General features: G+C 41.4%; 1 protein-coding gene across 4 annotated transcripts in view; it reads left to right on the plus strand.

Moving 5' to 3' along the window:
- Window positions 1-23,599, plus strand: part of LOC117556539 (protein MTSS 2-like) — a 98,296-nt gene that overhangs the window by 21,405 nt on the left and 53,292 nt on the right. For all 4 annotated transcript variants that reach the window (XM_034231884.1, XM_034231883.1, XM_034231882.1 and 1 more), the window contains exons 2-3: window positions 5,032-5,093; window positions 5,239-5,312. In XM_034231884.1, coding sequence (XP_034087775.1) covers window positions 5,032-5,093; window positions 5,239-5,312 — 136 coding nt within the window. The remainder of the gene's footprint in view (window positions 1-5,031; window positions 5,094-5,238; window positions 5,313-23,599) is intronic.

Genomic DNA, 23,599 nt, shown 5'->3' on the forward strand with positions numbered 1-23,599 from the left:
TCAAGTTATTTTGGTAAAACTAATGAAAAATGTAACACATTTTTTTTTTTTTAATATATATATTTTTTATGTTTTCAAATATAATTTTTTAGAATATCTTAGGCCACTGCTTATTTCTTTGTGGCTCATACATCCATCCCAACCTCGATAAATATGAGTGTGATCCTCTTTTTGAAAAACTCCCAGTTGGTCGATTATGCATATGAAGAACTGTGAAATTAGCCCCTTTTGTTTGGTTCTTGCATTTCTCTTTAAACGTGTGAATTGGCTCCATTATACAAAAAGAAAAATCGGGCTAATCCTTACATCCCTCTCTGCCTGCCTCCACCCGTCCTCGCTCTCGCTGGATTTCCTCTGTTTTTCTGTCTTGCTGTGGGGGAAACAAAGGGAACAAAAGAGCGAGAGGAGACAGTAAGCTTCTCATCCACTGTAGTGAGTGCTGGAGTGGGAACTCTCAATGGAGTGCTGGGCAGACTGGGTGGACTGGTGGTGCTCTGAGAACTAGGCCAGAGGACTGTTGACAGCACCCCAGAGTCCAGAGTCAGGACCAGATGAAACGGAGGATTACTGGAAGAAAAGGGGAAAAAGTTGTCAATATATGGCTCAGGTTTGGGGATAAGGGATTATTATTGGAAAGACGGAAGGGTCCCTGTACACTGTGGGATTTAAGACTGGGATCAAGTGGAGGGGAAATCATAGTTTGCCTACTCCCATTTAAATAAACATTCAAACATGAATTTGATCAGATTATATTTGAAGGAGGAGTCAGTTCAAGTACCTGTCAATGCAAATAAATTGTCCCAAAATTGCACACTAAATTAAAATGTCCGACTTCCTGTTGGCTTTACAATAAATCTGCATGACGCTTTGTTTTTCAGGTATCTGCTCCAACTATGTTGGTGTTCAGGACTTTTGTTATCACCACACAAGTACAAAGCACATTGCAATTCATTATATTTGTACAAGGAGCCGTTGGCAGCTACTATATAGGGTCCTGGGGGTCAAGTGCCTTGCTTAAAGCCACACAGTGCAATAATGCACATGCTTACAGTACAGCAGCAGCACAGGTAAAGGTGCATTTCACCTTTTGTGTTATTAGTCTTTTATGTGCCGGTTTAGCTGCGGCAAAATCTGGACAATCCTTTTTTTAATCGTCCACAGTGCTCAGATTCTGATATGCATGAAAACAAGGGAGGCTAAAAAGGTTTTTATTAGTAACGCCCTCGCAGAGAGGAATCTGGTTTTGTGTGTATACAGTATGCGTCTGTGTGCGTGAGAGGTAATCATGCATGGCCTGCTGACCTTTTTTCTTGACACAGGAAGTGGTGATGTAATAGTGCACAATCCCAAAGCTTTTTCTCACACTCTCTGTCTCCCGTACTGTGTCTCTCCCACACTGCTGTGTTTGCCCCCCAGCCACCGTGTATTCCCAGTTCTACAATCGTGCGAGCGCAGTGGTTATGGTGGCCGTCGTTCAGCTCTCTGGTCGAGACAAACACAGCCATAGACACATTTATGGAGTTTAAAGCAAGGAGGCTGAGGACCTTGTATAACCTTAAAGGCACACTGATTTCAGAAGGATTCAGAAAGTAGATATTTCACCTTGGACGGACAGGCCCTGTCTTTGTAATAGTATTACCCAATGTCACCAAATAGGCCTTTAACCTGTCATCAAAGGAAAATAGAAGTCTCAAATGTACAATATTAGTGTTGTGGTTGCTTTAATACTGCAAGACTTAGGCCCTGTGTCCACGCAGCATAGTGTCTTGCAGGGGGTTGGGGAATTTGGTGCATTGTTCTGTCACCATAACTCACACTTTGTTGAATGAGCTGCACTGCTCAGTCTGACAGCCGTAGAACAAGCGGGCTGATCCCTGTACGAAAGAAACTGGCTCACGGGAGCAATGTCGACTAGACAATGTCTCCCCCCCCCCCCCCTTCAACTCTGCTTCTATCAATAAAGGCACTCTGGCCAAATACATATCATAAAAAAAGAAAATAATTGAGCTCTTAAATCTTTGTTATGATCATTTATATCTGAACGTTTCTGCAGTGACGTCACAAGCGCTTTGGTGAAAGATTGCAAAGTTTATTGCAATTATTCTTTGACTGATATTGCAATTGATTCACGATATTATTATATAACATTATTCATTCATTCATTAAAGGTGGGGTAGGTAAGTTTGAGAAACCGGCTCGAGATACACTTTTTGTTATATTCCATGGAATGCTCTTAACATCCCGATAGCAATGAATATCTGAAGTGCTTTGACAAAAAATCCATAAAAAAATGTCATCTGTGGAAGCCGTAGTGCTGTAAAAAGCACGACCAATCATATGAGCCGGCCCGGCTAAAGTAACTGGATGGCCTACCTGCCTGTCAGCCTTCCATCTGGGCACAATCTTATCTCGTGCCCTCATTGGTCATGTGCGCGTTCGTGTGTGTTGGAGGAGGGACTCTGTGAGGAAGTGGAAGATTTTTTCCGGTTGTGTATTTTCAAATTCTAGCTCACTCGAGCTGGTTTCTCCAAAATTACCTACCCCACCTTTAAGTCTTTAGAATACTGTTTGTATGCTGGGATTTCTCTGCAGATAATCAGATATTTTCACACATATTGCGCTTACTGGGAAAATGTTGCACTAGCCCATATTGTGATTTTGATTGAATTTTGATTGGTTGTGCTGCTCTAGTATAGATGTAACATGAGTGAGTTTACCAACTGACGAGGTTAACTAGGTGACGGCACCTCACTGCTGCATACTAACACAAGGTGTGTGGGGGAAGACCTGCGTGTAAAGGAAGGGGAATCAATCTCTCTCTCACACACACACTCACACACACACACACTCACACACACACACACACATGCACACAAAAACTCAATGTAATGGCTGGTACACTAATGAGATGAAAGGCTGCTCCTGTGTGTGCGTGTGTGTGTGTGTGTGTGTGTGTGTGTGTGTGTGTGTGTGTGTGTGTGTGTGTGTGTGTGTGTGTGTGGTGTGTGTGTGTGTGTGTGTGTGTGTGTGTGTGTGTGTGTGTGTGTGTGTGTGTGTGTGTGTGTGTGTGTGTGTGTGTGTGTGTGTGTGTGTGTGTGTGTGTGTGTGTGTGTGTGTGTTGTGGTGTGGTGTGTGTTGGTGGCTGTGTGTTGGTGTGTGTGTGTGTGGACAGGGTAGATTTCCGTACCAGGGGGAAATAGGACTGATTTCAGACTAAATTAAGCCACATCAAACAGGGCAGATCAAAGCGTGTACAGACTTTACTGTCTGTGGCAGTCTGACATGCCCCACCCCCCCATCACTGTCTTCCTTCGCTTTCATTTGTCACTATTCCCTGCACTTCCTTAAGTTTCCTTTTTTCATATGGACAGATGTTCCCGTATCTTACTGTTCCTGTAAGCACACTTCATCCTGCTATAAATTCAACTGCCCACCCCCATGCACAACATTTGCAGCTATTTAACAGGGTTATAGGTAACCTGATCAAGTGTAATGTAATATATGCTGAGGCCGGGTGTGTTTGATAGATGCAGGCATGCAGTCTAAAGGGGGAGGGTGGGGGCAGCAACCATTAGCTTTGAATTGTGTTAGCAATCCTACTCAGAGCCTTTGATGCTGCCTCATGCCAGTGGCACCAACTGATCTGTGTGTGTGTGTGTGTGTGTGTGTGGTGTGTGTGTGTGTGTGTGTGTGTGTGTGTGTGTGTGTGTGTGTGTGTGTGTGTGTGTGTGTGTGTGTGTGTGTGTGTGTGTGTGTGTGTGTGTGTGTGTGTGTGTGTGTGTGTGTGTGTGTGTGTGTGTGTGTGTGTGTGTGTGTGTGTGTGTGTGTGTGTGTGTGTGTGTGTGTGTGTGTGTGTGTGTGTGTGTGTGTGTGTGTGTGTGTGTGTGTGTGTGTGTGTGTGTGTGTGATGGATTAGACTGCTGCATAAGGAGAAGAGGGGTGGAAGCAGTTTTTGGGTATGAAGAAAGAGGTTGAGAGCGTGTGACATATGGGGGAGATGCAGGGTAAGGAGCAGAGAGCGTGTTTGGGGTGTGTGCTTTGTGGAAAGATAATGGGGAATTCAATTGATGACAGAAGCTGACAAGGGTAAAGAGGTGTGTTATTAACCTACAGAGGTACAGGAGAGGAGGGGAACAAAGAGTGAGACCTGGAGAAATGTCTGACTTTGTTTTTTTTGGGGATTGTTTTTCCTCTATATATATACTATATATACAATAGTTTAATATTAGGGTTGGGGGAAAGGATCCAGCAAATGTAGGGGATTCCGATTCCTTTGTACTTTTCCTGATGAATAATAACATTTATTTAGATTTTTTTCTCAAATTAATTAATTGGGCTTTACATATTATGTCAGAGAAACAATGACGATCACATTTTCTAGAGCCCAGGGTGACAATATGAAATGCCTGTTCATTCTTACTACCCACAACAATGAAACCCAACACCACCAAATCCTCACATTTAAGAGAGTGTAATCAGAGAATATTTAAAAGGGACACTTTTAATTCAACATCCCTTAGAGATGTATAGCATTGTTTGTCTGGTATGTTTTTTCTACAAAAATGTTCCACTGCCTGACATTGACTTCTCCTTCATGGGGGTCTGCCCCTTCAAGTCCATCCTCAGTTTGTATCTGCAGCTGACGCTTCGATAGGTTTCTAAGCTTTTACCGAAGATTTTAAAATGTAAACATTTTGAGGTATGACTGGCCCCAAATTGTGGTCATTTATGTAAGCATGGAGAATATTTCCCCCTTCACAGTGAAAGTGGAAATATATAATAAGAATTAATAATAAAGTACATCAATTGTCCCTTGGTACAGTTCTTGAGTTAGTCAGTCTACTTTGTTAGTAAATGTCTTAATGAATTCCAAATCAGTGTCATCTTGGTTCTTTCCTAAAATGTTCTCCCCATTTATTGGCATTTCTTAATATCTCTCCTTCCTTTCACCTACTGAGTAGTATGGTATGTTTTTGTATCAATATGTTATATCTGTGGATTGTAATGTGTATTATTGTCTGTGTGTTGCAGTGCTCCTATCCTGTGTGGGAGGACTTCAGCGCCAAGGCCACCAAGCTGCATTCCCAGCTCCGGTAGGTTTATTTGAAAACATAACAAATACATCTTTGTTTTGATATGCAACACTGTCATCGTACATGGAGTATGTATTGTGTTCTGTACTGATTCCAAGTTTCCTTTACATTTATCTAAAGTAATCAGTGTCTTCTGTTACTATAGAACCACGGTTCTGGCTGCTGTAGCCTTCCTGGATGCCTTTCAGAAGGTGGCAGACATGGCTACCAACACCAGAGGTAGGACACCAGCAGTGTGTAGGCTCATCTCAATTGCATATTTCACCTCCTCCTTTCCCTCACGCGCGTCCCTTCCTTGCGTCTTAGCTCCGCCTCCGTAAGACGCGAGCGAGAGACACGAGGAAGAGACGCGAGGACAGAGGAGTCCTCAGGTATTAATTGGGATGTCCTCGTTCACTCCAGCGTCCCCATAACAACGCCCTTTACTTCTGGTGCGCGCAGTGTATCACCTGTCACTGGACTCTCCACATCAATCCCTTCAAACCTGGGATTTAGTTTCTCATTGAAATGATTTCGTCCATCTCTTCCATTCATCTCTTTTATTATAGTTTTCTATGTATTAGTTTCGGTCCTGTATTTGTTTTTCCAGCTATAACATTTCATTTAAGTTATAATTATAATCACAACAATAATCATAATTGATGGATTCATTTCCTTATGGTATTTGAGCTTGTTTCAGATCAACTTTTGTATTGGATGTTGTTATTTAGTTTGTCCTACAGAAGAGACACAAATCACTAACATATGTATTAGTTATTCTACCCGTATTTGTATATATCCTAAATGTCTGACGTTCTGTGGGTCTACCACACATGCATCACAAACCACAAGTCAGAACTGTAAGTTATTATTTTATAATCAAAACATTATTATTGAATTTGTAAGTATATTTCACACACTTTAATGTTTTTATAGAGTATGATCTCCTCATTCGTTTAAGAGATTTAATATATTTTACTCTTAAAGAAGCACTTTAAACATTGAATGACTCTGATCCTCCTTTAACGGTACGATCAGCTGCAGTGAGCAGAGGCTGTGAAGGTGGGGGCGGGGCTTTGCGAGTAGTGAAAACACTTCCACGTATCCTCGCTCTCATCTCCTCTGGAAGCCTCCTCCCTCACCCCTCCTCGACTCCTCTGTGTGCATTTAAGAGATTGGGACGTCCTTCAACATGGCGTGTCTTGATCGATTTCCGGGTCAAGTCCCGGAGGAGGGGAAGAGAGGAGTCGAGGAGGGACATTGAGATGAACTTTCTGTGTGCGTGCTTGTGTGTGTGTGTGTGTGTGTGTGTGTTTGTGTGTGAGCCCAAAAAACTAGGATTTGTGTTCATCAGTATGTGCCTTTACCAATACTGTGTTGTGTTTTGCTCTTCTGAAGCGCCCTCCACATGGCAGCACTATTAGGAATATCATTATGTTGTTGAGATATTATCAACCAGTAACTGATGAAAGTGTTTCCAAGAGCCTCAAGGTACACTTTGTACCAAACCTCAAAGCATTGCACTGCATTGTTTACTGTGATGATAAATGGTGAGAGTATCTCGGAGAGGTCAATAATAGCTATTTGTGTAGCGGACTTTTTTTAAGTCTTCCCATGGCAATGGAACAACCAGTGTTCTATTGCAGTGTGTTATACATGGCATAGGATATTTTTGGGTAAAATCTTCTGTTTGTTGACAGTTTATGCCTTGCTGTCATATATCTAAATGTTACTATGTGTGCAGCAAACAAATCAGGGTGTGTTAGTGTATTCAAAGGGAATGCCTCAAAAAACAATGTTTTATGCTCCTAATTAAGTGCTGAAAGTCAACAACAGCGTTATTACACTGTACCGTTGCTAAATGCTAACATTTCTTCAGTCTCGGTTAGCGTTATAATTGTTCCTAGCTTCTTGTTCTCACTGTAATTTCATCAGTCATGTCTAGGTATAGCTATAGCCAGTCGGGCCTCGTGCGTGATAAAAGAGATTTTAAATTACACAAATGCAGCATACAATTGTTCAACTTTTTTTTGTAATCAGTTCTTACTCCCAGCTTGACCATTAGCATGTGTATGAGATACATCAGACTTTCTACTGATTACAATGATCAAACTCATTATAAGAACGGTCAGAGCAACTGACGGTAGAGTGAGAAACATAGTTTAGGGTCAAACAAGCACAAAGGAACATCCTGTTAGAACCTTTTGTGAAGCCAAAACTCAACGCTGACTTACTTTATCTTTGTTACATAACTCCCGTACCCAACTAACACCGGCTACGTAGCAAGCGCACTTATTTCACGTAACAAAACACCTCTTTTAACCCAAACCAAAAACGTTTTCTTAGCCTAAGAACTTAACCAAGTCATTTTGTCGTTTAAATTCATCCAAAAACGAACCTACATTGAAAATCAATTTTAAAATAAAGTTTCCTTTGAGCACATATTTGGAATGACACTTTGCATCGTACAAGCAAAAACATATTTCTGTGACATGTTCCATACTCCTAGATCATCATATTTAGAAGTGTATGGTTTATGACTAATCGTCTGTATTCTGTATCAGGGAGAATATGTTGGGTTTTTAAGCAAGTTTCTCCATTTCTGAATAAACAAAATAAAGCTACCATGACAGTGTGTTATATTCAATAGAAAGCTCAACACTGTTTCTCCCCTGTGCTACACTCCAAACACTCAATGAACTTTATAGAACTGCGGTCAATGGATTGTATATTAGGTTTTTGGCTTGACACTCTTGAGATTCCCTGCGTAGGCTAAAAGCTGGACGCTAGTTTTATCAGAGTGTGGGCTGAGAGCTAAGCGGGTCAGAAAAACAAATGCCGCCCACTGAAGGACAACTGAATACTATAGTACCACAGAGGAAGAGAGGGGAACCAGGAAGACAACTGTAACACAGGGGATTCCTCCTCCTGTTGTGACTTATTAGATGCACTTACCAGACAGTGTGTGTGATGCTGGTGTGTGTGTGTGTGTGTGTGTGTGTGTGTGTGTGTGTGTGTGTGTGTGTGTGTGTGTGTGTGTGTGTGTGTGTGTGTGTGTGTGTGTGTGTGTGTGTGTGTGTGTGTGTGTGTGTGTGTGTGTGTGTGTGTGTGTGTGTGTGTGTGTGTGTGTGTGTGTGTGTGTGTGTGTGTGTGTGTGTGTGTGCAGCCCCAGGTGGGATTCTACAGAGAGGATACAGGAAGAGGCTCATGCTGCTTTTACAGGCCAGACAGGAAATCACCAAGCTCCATCAGCTCATTACACATGCCACACGCACACAGAGAGGCAAAAATATAACATAAGTGAAGTTGGCACAAAGATGCCGTCTGTGCATCAGAGGCTCTTTGTACTTTCTGTACTGATGAGTCATTCCTGCTGGAGTCCATTTGTCAGATTGCCTTACAAACACTGCTCTTTCTCAGTGTGGGATGTTCTCTAATAGATTTGTTGGATGGAGGCAGAAGACGGAAACAATAATGATGCTGTCTGTCTTCCTGACATTCGTTGCATCAATGTTCCACTATACTGTGTTGTGTGTGTGTGTGTGTGTGTGTGTGGTGTGTGTGTGTGTGTGTGTGTGTGTGTGTGTGTGTGTGTGTGTGTGTGTGTGTGTGTGTGTGTGTGTGTGTGTGTGTGTGTGTGTGTGTGTGTGTGTGTGTGTGTGTGTGTGTGTGTGTGTGTGTGTGTGTGTGTGTGTGTGTGTGTGTGTGTGTGTGTGTGTGTGTGTGTGTGTGTGTGTGTGTGTTCAATGTGCCCAAAATGGTACTGATGATCCTGTGCTCTGCTCTTGTACCGACTATTAATGAGTCTGTCGGCTGTGTTTCCTTTCAGCGTGAGTTTTATGTGAGTTGTTTATATCAGCTGCCTTGATCAAAAATGGTACTTGATTATATATAAGGAATATTTTCTGTCAATAATTGTATCTTGAATTTTATAGAATAAAGGAACTGCATTATAATATTAAAGACGACAGTTTTGCTCATTTTCATGTTCATATTTGTAATTAGTGTCTCCACTGGGACATGTCTCCTTGCTTTAATGTTCAAAAAGCTCTTTATTTTTCTCATACTGCCTGTGCTGCAGCACCTCTTTTCACCCTCTGTCTGAAACCAGAGCCCAGTCTGATCTGATTGGTTAGCTGGCCGGCTCTGTTGGGATTAGCCAACCGCTTAGAGATCCCTTAGCCTATCACGTGTCACTATGTATTGAAGAGCTAGCCAATAGAAGCAGGAGTGTTACATAGTGATGTCATTGAGTTACATAAGTAAAAAAAAGGAGTCCACTGAAGGTGTTTCAGCCATCTCTGGAGGAACACAGAGATGTAAGCCTTTACAGACCCTTTACATGCACACATACCTATATAACACACAGGAAATGGAAAACCCCAAAGAGCATAATAGGGCCCCTTTAGCATTGATATGAATCACATAAAGTATATGGGGATAATATGTATTTGAGAAGTGGTACATGCCATATTTTGGATTGTTTTAGAATAAATAAGTCAACTGTTCAGTAGTCTTTGGGAGAGAAAAATGTTGGTTGGTCCTCCACTTTGATCCAGGCTGAAATATTGGATATATTGCCATGACATTTTCTACAAACAAAGATGGTCCCAGAGTACGATTATACTCCTTTCGGTGATCCCCCACCATACTGTGACACCGTCATGGAGTTGCATTTTAGATTTGAAGTAAACTAATCAACAACTTTTGAACGTGTTAATGTTAATTGTTTGTGTTTAAGTGGTAGCATATACATGGAACAAAGCTGTATACTGCATCACACACTGTATAAGATGGCCAATGGGAATATGCACCAGCGCTTACAATGGTTTGGCTCATTTGAAGCAAATGTTGCACATTTTCGAGTTTGTATCTTCATGGTCTATTGCAGTTATTGTAAGCTTCTTGGGATAAAAGCGCCAGCTGAATTTATTCAGTCGTCCTCTCGAGCTGATAAAGTTTTAAAAAGACAACATGAAGGGTGAGAGAAAATGTGTTTTAGTGTGTGTGTGTGTGAGAGAGAGGTGTAGTGAAATCCAGTAGGATATAATGTGCAAGTGTTGCTGAATTCCCTGGTGAATTTGAGTGCACTTTCAGAAGTGTTCTCTTCTTTACTCTTATAGCCCAAATATTCACCTTCCCCAGGGCCAACACAGTGTGTTTGTGTGTGTGTGTTTGTGTGAGTGTGTTTGAAAGCATAACACAGTAAACTGGAAGCATATAAACAAATACACATCACAACTGCTCCCCTGACATGGGTTGATAAATGTGTGTGTGTTAAGCTTCCCATGTTTCCCACACAAAGCATGATCCACTATCCACACACTCACGCACAGACATCATTTGTTAATTTTAACATCCTACGATTCATTTTGGCCATTTAAAACACAATCACTTTTGTATATGCTTGAAACCATTTGAGAAATGTTATGTTAAAGATATACAGTATACATCAGTAGTTCTTAGCAGACATGATTTATTGGCATAACTGGCCTTTTTGATTGAGTTTGTGCACAGATTCTGCTTGTCTTTTCTCTCTGTTTAGATAGTCTTGTTTAATATGAATCCAAACAAGTCCTTTTCATATTGGAAATTCAGAAATTGCTGCTTTGGTTTATGTATTTTTTTTAACCATTTTAGAAGACAGCAGTCAAACATCTTTATTGTGTGGCTGTTCTCAGTTTACCAACCAACTCGAGCTTTGTTCAATAGGTAAATGTGATGAGTTCAATGCAACAGAAACCACAGAATACTGCATACTGTGTTTAAAAATGCCCTAAGATATTCCCCTTAAAGATTTTTCCTTGCAAAGATACGGAGGAAGGAAACCACTAATTGGTCAAATATTTATAAAATTGTTCATTTGTGCCACACCAACCACTAATGTTGTGCATTCTTTTGCTGATCATATCTGCCCCAGTCTGTCCCCACCCTGTGTCTCTCTAGTTATGTAAAGATGCACATTGCAATGATGTCCAGCATATCTTTCACGGCGTGGACCACATGACAATTTAATGATGTGTAAGCCATTGAATTTTTGGCAACGTCATCATGTACTTTCAGTGACAGCACCCGTGCATCTTTGACATAGAGGCATACAAATAGAAAAGGAGTACAAAGGACATTCCCATTCAAATCAAAGCAGCAGAATGGTCAGAGCGGCATAGCCACATAGACAACTCACTGAGGTTTTGGGGTTAGGGTTGGGTTAGGGTTAGGGTTACTAAGCAGAGAGCCAGAGTGAAGTAGAATTCATAATTTCGCTGGATGAGTGACTGTTTTCGACTCCATTCATTACAGCTTGATGGAATTATCAGACAGCTAACCTACCAAATCCACCATGTGAATAGCCTAGAAGAGTGATGGTATTTATTTCTCTACAGTACCACCTATGCCACTATGGAGACTTTGGTAGTGGTAAAGGTACTGGAACAAGTGTATAGTCAGGGCCTGTCCGGAGCGGTTAGGTCTCATCCATGAAAAACATCACCTTTTTAAAAAAAAGGTGCTATGTCCCAGGGGTAAAATGATCAATCAAAGGATTAGTGGTTGGACACCTAGCCCCTGCAGTCAATATGTCAAAGTGTCCTTAGGCTCGTTCACACCGCAGTACATTTCACACTTTAGTTCCGAAATATCGCATTCACACCAAAAAGAGCCAGAACTCAATTTAATTCATGAGAACCTTTTCACCCCCTTTTCGTGGGAGAAAAAGGTTCCTATTTCTGATTGGCTGGGCGGATTGCAAACCACGCCCCGTAAAACTCCAAAAAAGTTTTGTGAAGCCGCCATTTTATTATCCTTGCATTAGCATTATTAGCATTAGCATTAGCCCAGCGCAGAAACGCAGAGAGACTAACTTATGGCAACACAAAAGAAAACATGGGAGCGGTGGAGATGAGGAGGTGTCGGCGTTCTGGCGATTTACTCGGAAGGCTTCAGTAGAAGCTGCTGGGAGTCCCAGCAGCTTCTACTGAAGCCAGTCCCCAACTCCGGGGACTTCCGGTGGCAGTATACACCGTGAAGTGGTTTGCGGCCTGCCAGTAAGTCCAAAGCAGAAGAAGAAGAAGTGACGTCAGCGGCTTCATTTGCCTAATCCTCCCCCAGGGACTTATTCCGGTGTGAACGCGATCTGTACTTAGTTCATGAGAATTAAAGAGTTCTCATGAACTAAGTTCTGATGAACCTTTGTGGGAAAAGTATTGCGGTGTGAAAGCGCCTCTTGGTTAAGACCCCAATTTGCTCCTGTTGTGGAGGTGTTTTGTACCATGCTTTGGATTAAAGCATCAGCTAAATGTAAAGTAATACTATTTCAAGGATTACATGCAACAGTATTACACAACTTTATAGTTATCTGCCTTCTGATGTCAAACAGAGACTCTGCCATAATACTTTTTCTATTAAACCTTATGAACTCGATGAGGATAAATGATCTTGAACTGTACAGGACCAAGCTTGATTGTTTTTCTATTAAACAAGCAGTAGTGAGAACCAGGGCTAAGGCTTACCTAAACTACAGATGGTGAAAAGGAGAGAACAATGTCTTAAACTAATTTCCAACATGTTTATTTTCTTCTGTAAAGTGAAATGAAAGGTTCTGCGGGGCAGGAAGCAATGAAGTTTATTGGAAATGTGGTTTTGATTTTTTGAAACGTAACCACCAACAATATTACTACTGTTGTGACATAGAGGCTGCCACTGATGCTGACCTCAGTGTAATGCGTTTAGAGTCATTTTACCAAGCTAGGAATTTTAAATTGAGATAGTTTATTGGCAAACTGCTACACAAAGCACATTTCAAACCTGACAAAAAGAAGAAGAGCACATTGATTTCTTGTAAATAAAGAACCTCAGATTTTAGGCACAGTGGCACTGTGTGAGGAATGGGAGTTAATGTGTTTAAATGGTATTGAAATGATGCGAGCAACAGTTGAGGATTGTTCCAGACCTCCGAGGAATGGAGTGATGGCTGTATGAAAAGACAGAGGGGTCCATGCTTGAGAGGGCACTGTGTAGCGACGACAGAAAGCGGACAGAGGAGTGTTGTGGGGATAGAGAGGAAGTCTTCAACAGCAGGCTTTTGCCATCACTTCACTATACACTATACTACATTTGGAGATAGTGAATACATTTTTTTGTACAGTTTGACTTTCAATGTTTAGGTGGTTTTGGTTCAAGTTTGCATTAATACATGTAGCATCAAATATTTTAAACATGTATCTATTCATTTGAGCTATATCCATTATCTCTAGCTATCTATTAAAACCATCACCTACAAATGTCTGTGTGCTAGCTACTTCAACCATGTATCCATTACCTTTAGCTAACTTTTAGCTAACTTTCACCCACATCCATTATGTCTAGGTATCGATTTCAATCTTATAAGCTACCAATTACTTTGGTTTACTATTTCAACCATGTATCAATTAGTGTTAGGCAACTATGTCAACAATGCATTTCAGCTAACTATTTATATTATATCCATTATGTGTAGCTATCTATTTCAACAATATCATTTACAAATTAGGCCTACTTTTGTTAACTCTTCTTAACATGTATCCATGTTTCCCCTAGGATGGAGTCATAGCAGCGGTGCTAAGGCACGCAGGCCAAGCCAAATGTGAGCGCGGAGCGTGTGGAATTTTTTAGTGTGAAGTGCGCCCCGCAAATATGTTTCTACAGTATGTGTCTGCCAGCACAAGAAAGGCTCTTGAGGCTCTACAGGTGTATTTTGCTAAATCACCTTTATTGAACATACTGTACAGTAACACAAATACTACACATCCACATAACAAACGATCAAAATAAAATGTATGCATTTTAATTATTTTAACCTGCTTTATTTGGGGGTGGACCTCACCTCCTAGGGGGGTCCGGGGGCATGCACCCCCGGGAAGATTTGTTTTTAAATGTTGAAGTTAAATGCATCAATCTGGTGCACTTTGAGCACAAACTGAATTTATGGATACAGCTCTCAACACTCAGATGAAAGGGAGCTGTATACTTAAGCAATCATACACGAGAGGCCGTTCTTTAACGTCATTATTGGTACGACAGTACTGCGGCAGGACCGAGGCGCTTGCGCCGAGGTCCGTACGCCTGCAAGCAGTTTGCTTTTCAGGCCAAGGGTATACCGTTTTTCTCAGACGCGGAGGGATACTGACTTGTTGTGAAAAGGCACGTTCTATTTGACCGTTCTTTGATCGTGGAATCAAACACGCCTATTGACCAATCAGAGAGCTTGCTCACACCTATGTGTTATAGAATTTTCAATAATCCAAACATCTTTAGAATATGATCACAACCAACAACAAATCATTTAAACCTCTTTATTCTTATCTTATGTTACCTAGTTAGCATTCTTTCTTTTGATTTATGCATATTTTACTAATCACTCCCCTTTTAAACTTTTTTACTGTCCTACTAGGGGTGTAACGGTTCACAGAAGTCACGGTTCGGTTCGTACCTCGGTTTGGGGGTCACGGTTCGGTACGGTTCGGTACAACAAGAAAAAGCAAAAAAAAAGTCCCAAATGCATAATTCCAGGTTTGTTGTTATTTATGTTTGAACAGTAGTGCAAGTTTCAGTTTTTTTTTAAAAATAACTCTTTTTTGAATAATTAACTGTATTAAACAGTTAAAAACAAACCTTACACAGTACACTCAGATGGCCATATTATCTATAATGGCTGATGTCAAACAAAAAGGTTTCATCAAGCTGTAAAGCTAAAAATAATGTCTTGAAAATATGACATCATAAATAATAAGAAAGTGTTTCAAGAGTGCAAAGTCGTTGAAAAACATATGCCAAAAGCTTCCGTTATTTATTTTGGTCTCACGGCGGGGATCAGCTGTTGAACTGCTGCTGTCACTGTAGAACAACGGCGACACACCGTCCTCGTCCGATCCACCACTCGCACACTTCATCGTTATTGTAGTCCACAGGGAACCCGAAATGTTCCCACACAGCTGATTTAAAAGAAGCAGGTGGGTTCTAGCTCCTGTGTGTTATCTGAAATCGCCATACTAACTTTTCTTCTTCTTGTATTTTGTTCGTTTTGTTGTTGTGTTTCTTCTTGTTCTTCATTTGTTGTTTAAGGGCGGCTGGCAAACAGCTTTTAGGCGCAATACCGCCCCCTGGACTATAAATAGTGTAGTGGATACTGCCCTGAATGACGCTTTTTTCCCACTCGTAAAAAAAAATGCGTATTCGTCGTGTGACTGTGTGTGCCGAACCGTGACGTCCGAACCGTGACGGTACGGGACGAATACGGATACCGTTACACCCCTATGTCCTACTGTATAGTACAAATTGGAATGATTTCTTACTTTATTTTTTACAACTATATTAAATAGATAAAGGTGTGCTCTCTCGCGCTCTCTCTGTCTCGCTCGTTCAGAGGTTCACAAATAATTTTATTTTTTTAATTTTATTTTTATTTGGTACCTGCCTGACGCCCCGCCCCGTAGCACACTACATTACTTTTAGCTTACTATTTTACCCATACACTGCTGTTAGCTAACTATTTCAACCATGTGTCCATCACTTTTAGCTAACTATTTCTACCATATTGATTATGTTCATATCTATTTCAACCATAACCTACTATTTACTTTTGCTATGTTAAACATGTATCCATTACTTTTAGCTGACTATTTTAACATATAAATAACTTTAAGATAACTCTGTCAACCATGTATTCATTATTTTTAGCTAACTATTTCAATCATGTATAAATTACTCTGAGCTAACTATTTCAAACATGTATCCATTACTTTTAGCTGACAATTTTAACCCTATCCATTACGTTTAGCTATCTATTTCAACGGTGTAGCTATTACTTTTAGCTAGTTCATCCACTCACTCGTAACTCACTCGTACATGGTGTGCAGGTGTTACTGCAGATTCAGTATGTGGACATATAATTGTTAATCTATTTGGTATTTAAGAGACAAAGAAGAGGACATATTGTTGTAGAGGGGGTAATAAAAAAAAGAATAATAACTTAATACAATATTTAAAAAAAAAAGGCTTTTAGATTGTCCTTACTTTTAAGTTAATCTGCGGATTGTGTCCATGTGTGTGTGTGTTCATTCAGTACAATAAACAAGTATTCAACACTCCCTCATTAACTAGCTGGCAACCTGGCAGGACCTTCCATGCTGACTACACTGATGACTCCTTCGGTGGGAGGAAGAGAGGCAATACTTAGGCCCCGTCCACACGAAAACAAAAACGAACCTTAGTCGTTTTCAAAAAAGTCTTCCGTCCACACGAAAACGCTCAAACGCTGGAGACGCCGTAGTACATATGCCAGGCCTGTAAGTGGCGCTGTACTTCCGCCACAAAATACACCAAAATCAGCAAATAAGACCGATGACTATTATTATTATTATATCATATTATTATTGTTGCTGATGGTTGTGGTAGAGGAGCTGTAGATTTTGCACTAAAATCTGTATCATGGTCAATAGCGTCTGGAGCACGAACGCAACCCTGTGATCCACCATTGTTGTTGTTGTTGGCGAAAAGCATCAGCAATGACGCGGGGGTGAGCAGGAGAGGTGGGGCTATGGCGTCATCATTTTCAGGAAATGATCATATAGGGCGTACACACGGAGCCGCAAGCGTTTCGTCCTCAGACCTACCCACTTTGGGAGCCGTTATCAAAGTGTATCGGATTCGGGCTCCGAATCCGCGTTTCCGTTTCGGCCTTGTGTGGACGAACCGTCTATATGATAGAGAACGTTAGCGGATTCAACTGATATCGTCTCCATGTGCCTTAGATGTGAGGCCACTTAAGTTAAAAAAGATACACACACAAATCAAATCAAGTTTTATTTATATAGCACATTTATAAACGATTTTTGGTCGAGCCAAAGTGCTGTACATATAATAAAAATAGCCTACAGTAGAGACACTTTACAGCAAATACAACAGCACAGATTGTTCAGAATATCAGTATGAGAAAAACGACACCCTCTATCCTTAGACCCTCACATCTTACAAGGAAAAACTTCCAGAGAAAAACCCACAGTTTAAGGGGAAAAAATGGGAGAAACCTCAGGGAGAGCAACAGAGGAGGGATCCCTCTCCCAGGACGGACAGACGTGCAATAGATGCCGTGTGTAAATCGAAGAGATAATACATTTTACAGCATATAGACCGAATGTTAGGAAATGCATGTGTCTGTAATAAGAAGATGAATCCACGAGGATGTCAGCTACAATCCTGTGGAAGCCATCAGGGAAGCAGCATGACGAGACCCAAGGCAGGACCGCAGAGACAGGTTCAGCCACGACCCGAAGTCCACGACTTAATCCAGAACTCAGGATAGAGGATCCAAGACACAGGACTACAGCAAGAGGATCAGCCTCGACTCCGGATCCCGGCGTAGATATAGATACAAAACAAGAAAAAAGATTTGGCTGGGTTAATCGGAACAAGAGAATACACAGACACAGACAGAGAGGGAAAAGGTCATTGGATAAAAGTTATTCTTGATAACCCTCTAGAAAGATCTCATGAACTTCCCCACTCAATCTATTAAGACCCGAGCAGTTCTATTAGATATAGGATAAGAAACAGAGATAGGGAGCACAACAACCTATCTCTTCGTCAGATGCACTCCCCCGCTACACAAAGTGTAGACACACACAAAGTGGAGACAAACACACGCACACATGCAACTGGGTTACCCCTATTCAGCTCGCAGCATGGCACCCCTCTCCAAGGACCCCCTGCTAGTTAATACCACTTCTCACACACAGGGACACTCCCACTCACCCCCACACATGCAATTCTGACATGCATACATATTGGCTCACTGGCATGTGTGTAAACATGTATGCACTGCTCAAGCAATTCTGACCACAGGCATATACAAACATGCATGGTTCATCATGTAGAGACAACATGCAATGGGAAGTGGTTATTGCCTCAGAAGAGCATGCATACTTATTTCAGTTGTGTGATATTCGTTAGTTAAGATTTCCTGCGTGTGATGCATGCGTGTCTCCCCCTTTTCTGGCTCTGACATGGATCCGCCGTCCCCTCAGCCAATCACAGACACGTGGGATCACATTTACGAGTGTGGTTGCCAGGCAACAGGGAGAAAGAGAGCTAGAGTGTGTGGCCCAATTCCAAACCACCCCCACCAACCACCCCTACACCCTACACCCTCCGTTCGCGCAGAGGGTCCACCACATTAAGTGCTGTTCCAAACCAACAAGTGTGGAGGGGGAGTGGGCTATCAAGCCCTCAAACAGCCAGTCTGCATCGGTCCTGACTTCACCTGCTGCCCTACCTGACCGGACTCAATGCTGGGTGTGTCCGTCATGAAACAAGCTGTTTACAAGTAGTTCCAGCAAACATCCACTGATAAATTGCGATGTTAAGAACCTCAAAATAACCTCATATGTTTTAACTTAGGATCGTACCTGTGTTTAGTAAATGAAAAGGTAAATGTGTGCATTTTATTATAAAGTTGTGTATATTTACAGGCTGTTGCAAAAACTAAGAAGCTTATCAAAATCAGGTTTAAACTAAAAGAGCTTTACAAAAAGGTAACACAATTAAAGATGTTAGGAGTTTTATTTGAGTTATTAATTAAAAAATGTTGTCAAACAGATGCTGATTTGAAACCGTTGTTACATACAGTTACGGCATTTCCTGTTTCTGCCGGAGAGAGGAGAGGCCGTCCCAAAGCTTGCTGCTGTATTTACTCCCTCCATCTGACAGGAGGGAGCCTCGTTGAGCTGCGAGTGTCACTCCGTCACGGAGGTGTAGGGCGTGGTTTGAAATTGGGCCTGAGTGTGTGAGAAAGAGAGGGTAAGTGGTGGCGGAAAAAAAATAGCCGTGTTGTTGCCAAGTGGAGAGGAGAAATCTGAGCAAGATGGCTTAATTGCATTTCACAGATAGCATGCCATTCACGGTCAACTGGACGTGCATCTGATCTAATGCAACCCAAATGAATGCACTGAGGTTTGGTATTATACATCACTGGGTTAGCCCACTTTGGTCAGCTAACGACCTTAGTTTAACCCCACTGAATACATTATGACCTATATCATTCAACTCTGTAATTTCATTGTCTGGTTGTCTCCAAGTATCTCTATTTTAGATGTCCATTAAGGCAGTTATAGAGTCAGCCAACAGCGATTGATTGTCTAAAAAACATGTGCATATCCTGGGGCTTTGTGAATCCATTCATCAGTTGTTTTTTTGATATGTTTTATGGGCAACCAGTGCCTTTATTGAAGAGACAGAGTTGAAACGGGGAGACAGAGGAGATGTGACGTGGCAAATGGTCCAAGCCCGGATTTGAACCCGGAATGAGCCGCCAGCTCTACCAAGTGAGCTATACAAAAAAATAATAGAAAATGCCATTAAATGTTCCCATTGTTGGTCATTTGACCAACAGTCCAAAACCAGTGATATTCAGTTTACCACCATATACACCAACAAATGAATCCACAAATATGAGAAGCATTTTTGCTTTAAAAAAAGATTAGTTGACAATCAAAGTAGTCTGCAAATATTTTTGTGATTTCTTCCTTTTTTTCCCAGCCTCTCTTTTCCATCTGCAAGTAGGCCATGTCTGAGAGGCCTGGTGTTGTGAAGGGCTACAAAATAACAACATTATTTTCATTAATTAACCTCACGTCGCATTTATTTCCCTCCCTACAGCTCCCTCATCCCTCTCTCTCACTCTTTCTCTCCCACCTCCATGTTTTTCTCTCACTCATCCATCTCTTCGATGCTTCCTCTTCCCTCAGCGCTCACTCCAAACTCTAGTCCTCTCTTCCCTCCTCCTTTGTTCCCCTCTGCTCCATCGTACTTCCCAACACGTTTCTCCCATCAAATCCTTCCTCCCATCGTTCCTACTCCTCCTCTCTGCTCGCCTCCTTCCCTTCATGCCTCTCTCTGTCTCTGGCAGCTCTCTAAGGACATTTCCTGATGTCACAGTGCAGTATTGTCCCAGAGGTCAACAACACAGGACACGCTCTGTTACACACAGACACACACACACACACACACACACACATGCACGCACACGCACACGCACACATATGCAGTGCACTCACTCAGTAAGCATGGGAAGCTGAGCTCAGTGAGTCTTGGTGTTCCAAGGCCATGTCCTGTTTAATGAGACAAGAGGCTGGAGCGAGGAGTAGGGTGCGTGTAAAAGAGTGTGTGTTTGTTGGATAGCCAGTGATGCCCTTTCTTAATACTGTAGCGCTGGTCCTATAAAAAAAGAAAAATCTTAGGTTTTATCATCAAATATGTTTTAACTCTTACTGAGTAGTATTAAAGTATTAAAGCAAGTGCTTGCAGAGTGGTCCAGAATGAGTCCTTAAACCCAGAAATTAGTCAGCATTTTACCACTTCCGGTTCCCTTGTCCTGAATGTGCGAGAATGGCTGCATAAAATAAAGTGGTGAAAACAACTCAGAATACAAATGTTGTTGCATACTTTCCTTTTGACCTGAGCTAAGGTCAACAAGGGCCAATGGTAACATATATTGTTAATAGAGTATTGCAAGAATAAGTCCTAACAAGTGTCTAAATGAGACTACTAAATGTCCTCACACCGAACATTAGCGGCCTTTAGCTTAGCTGTGCTGACGTGAAGTCATGTGACCGTGATGAAATATATGGCCTAATGTTTTCTGCAATATTCCAAAGTCCAATGGGCAAGTGCCATAGCTTTTGTGAGGGAGCCCTTTCTATGCTAACTTCTGGGTCGGCCTTCCAAAAGATGTCATCACTGCATTGGTGTGTGTGTGTGTGTGTGTGTGTGTGTGTGTGTGTGTGTGTGTGTGTGTGTGTGTGTGTGTGTGTGTGTGTGTGTGTGTGTGTGTGTGTGTGTGTGTGTGTGTGTGTGTGTGTGGTGTGTGTGTGTGTGTGTGTGTGTGTGTGTGTGTGTGTGTGTGTGTGTGTGTGTGTGTGTGTGTGTGTGTGTGTGTGTGTGTGTGTGTGTGTGTGTGTGTGTGTGTGTGTGTGTGTGTGTGTGTGTGTGTGTGTGTGTGTGTGCTTAGAGTTAGGGAGTGTGAGGTGTTAATCTGCAGCATTAACAGCCATCAGCCAGGCGTGCTAACTTGTGTGGCTGCTGCTGGCTCAGCTGTACACACACACTCAGCTTTGTACTGCTATACTTCTGAGGACCATCCATATATGACATTATTTTATCTAAAACGACTCTCCATCCTTTGCTCTGGAAAGTTATCACGGCCCTAATCATTATATATATATAATATATATATATATATATATATATACAGTATATATATATATATTTATTTTCACAATGTGTCCGTCTGACAGACCTACATCAGGTGTATACTTGATACCTGATAAAGGTTGGAAAGACAACAACGTGTTAATAAATGTTTTACTTTCTGCCTTCGCACCTTTCACACATTCTGGGGTGCGGATGTTTTTCTAAATGATTGAAAAAGATATTATCAAAAAAAGCATCAAATTCTCACATTTGACAAGCAGGAACAATGGTTTATGCGTTATGAATTAGTTTCCTCATACATCTAGTTGTCCTGATAACGCTACACTGCGGCTGTGTTCCTCTTCAATGCCCTGAAGCTACAGAGAAGAATCATATTCTGGCATGTTGGCAATATTACACATTCATCATACATAATGTTTGTTTTACGAAATGTGCTTCTATTTGTTCTTCATGTCGCGCACGTGTCTACAGGTAGGCGTGCGCATTCTTTTTATTCTTTCCTTTTGTCCTCTATGCCTCATCTCTGTCTATCTGCTGCAGTTCTGCCACTGGGTGCATTGCTATGGCAACAGTAGCACACACAGATGTCAGTATGTAATGTTTTCGGGCATCTTGGACAAGGGGGTACGACATTCCTCCTCACACACTTTTTGTCAAATAGGAGCAATTACCAATATAATATATTTCACACAAAGTCTATATTTTTAATTATGTGACAGAAAAAAAATCTCAACTCAAGGTCATCTTGTGTGATTCAGTTGAATGCTAGGATAGAAAAATCACAGTGGAGTGTATTTCTATTCAGTCAACATCATGCACAAAAGGCCAGTTTATTCACTGGTGGTGGGAATACTTTATTTAGTTTTGTGCTTTTGTGTTAACAGTTCTCTTGAAAGTTGCTGGAAGCTGCATGGAAGAGCTGTTAGACAGAGACAGTGCAGAGTGTTTCCCACAGTTACTTGACCTTCTGCCAGCCAGTCTGCTCAAAACTAAAGTGTTCTCAGGGACACACTGTCACCTTCTGACCATGTGAGAGGCATACACACATAAAAAAAGAGTATTCAGTGGAGGTGTATGGCGCAGTGGATAGTGCGTAGGTGTTTGGATCAGGGGAGCACAGGTTCAAATCCCACTGCAGTCAGCATGTATTGAGTATGTAAGTCGCTTTGGATAAAAGCGTCTAACATGTAATGTATTCAATGTTTCCCTGACTGTTTTAGTGCCGGAGTTGTGACCCATCATTCTGCTAATTTTCCTCTAATCCCATCCTCTCTGTTGTTTTATCAGAGGAGGAGGAACATGCATTCAGCCCAAACTACATTTCCCACAATGCTATATTTAGTCCACTGCAGTGTGTGACTCAGCACAGCCATGTCTAATTCTGGTCGGACAAAACAGCTCTTACTGGTTATGCCGCTACACCATATGCATATTCAATTCTGATTTATTTCCAGAGGGACTAGGCTTTATTACAACCATAATTGCTAGAAGCCACAACAAATACACTGCCAAGATTAGAAAAACTAGCATGCAGAAAATATTTCAATGTATAATGGTTGCTCTGGTATTAAAGGTTCCTATAATTCAAATCATATGTGTATTGGTTTGTCAGACACTCAGGGATGTATAAGTCTGAGGTTAAACAGGCATTATAATTACAACAGGGGTTAATATCCATTTATAAACGGTATGTGTGTATAATCTTCTACTATCCTGACGCACCCTCTCTTGCCCCTAAGCAGCTCATATGACGCGTCCATGCAGATGGCGCGCTGCATGTTACAGTCAATGCCATCTGTGGAATGCATTGTGCATATTAACACTAGAACCGCCAACGGGTACGTTTTACCTGCAGCTGTTTCTTGATTGTATGTCACTTTTTTTCAATAAAATATTCAAGTCTCCCAGTCTGTGACTTTCCTGAAAGTGTGTTATGTAGCACCCTCTGTTGTTAAAAATGGTCAATAGGAAGTCAGATTGAAAAAATTGCCCCAAAAATTACCATTTATAGCCATCAGCGCCAGCGGGTAATATTTACCCTATAGAAAATGCAGTGATTCTTGCGCTATTGATCTTGCGCATAGACATAAACATGACGTGTTGCTATAGCAACATCTGTTGTTAACTGTGGTTCCTTATAGATAGTTATAGACAGATAGATAGAGAGAGATAGAGAGACACTTTTAACGATATTTTATACTTCATGCTATCTGCACACTAGATATCATATGAAAGCTGAGAGTCCACATATTCTATTGGTATACGTTTCATCACTGCGATCAAAA

Source organism: Gymnodraco acuticeps, unplaced genomic scaffold, assembly GCF_902827175.1.
Source record: "Gymnodraco acuticeps unplaced genomic scaffold, fGymAcu1.1, whole genome shotgun sequence".
NCBI lineage: Eukaryota > Metazoa > Chordata > Actinopteri > Perciformes > Bathydraconidae > Gymnodraco > Gymnodraco acuticeps.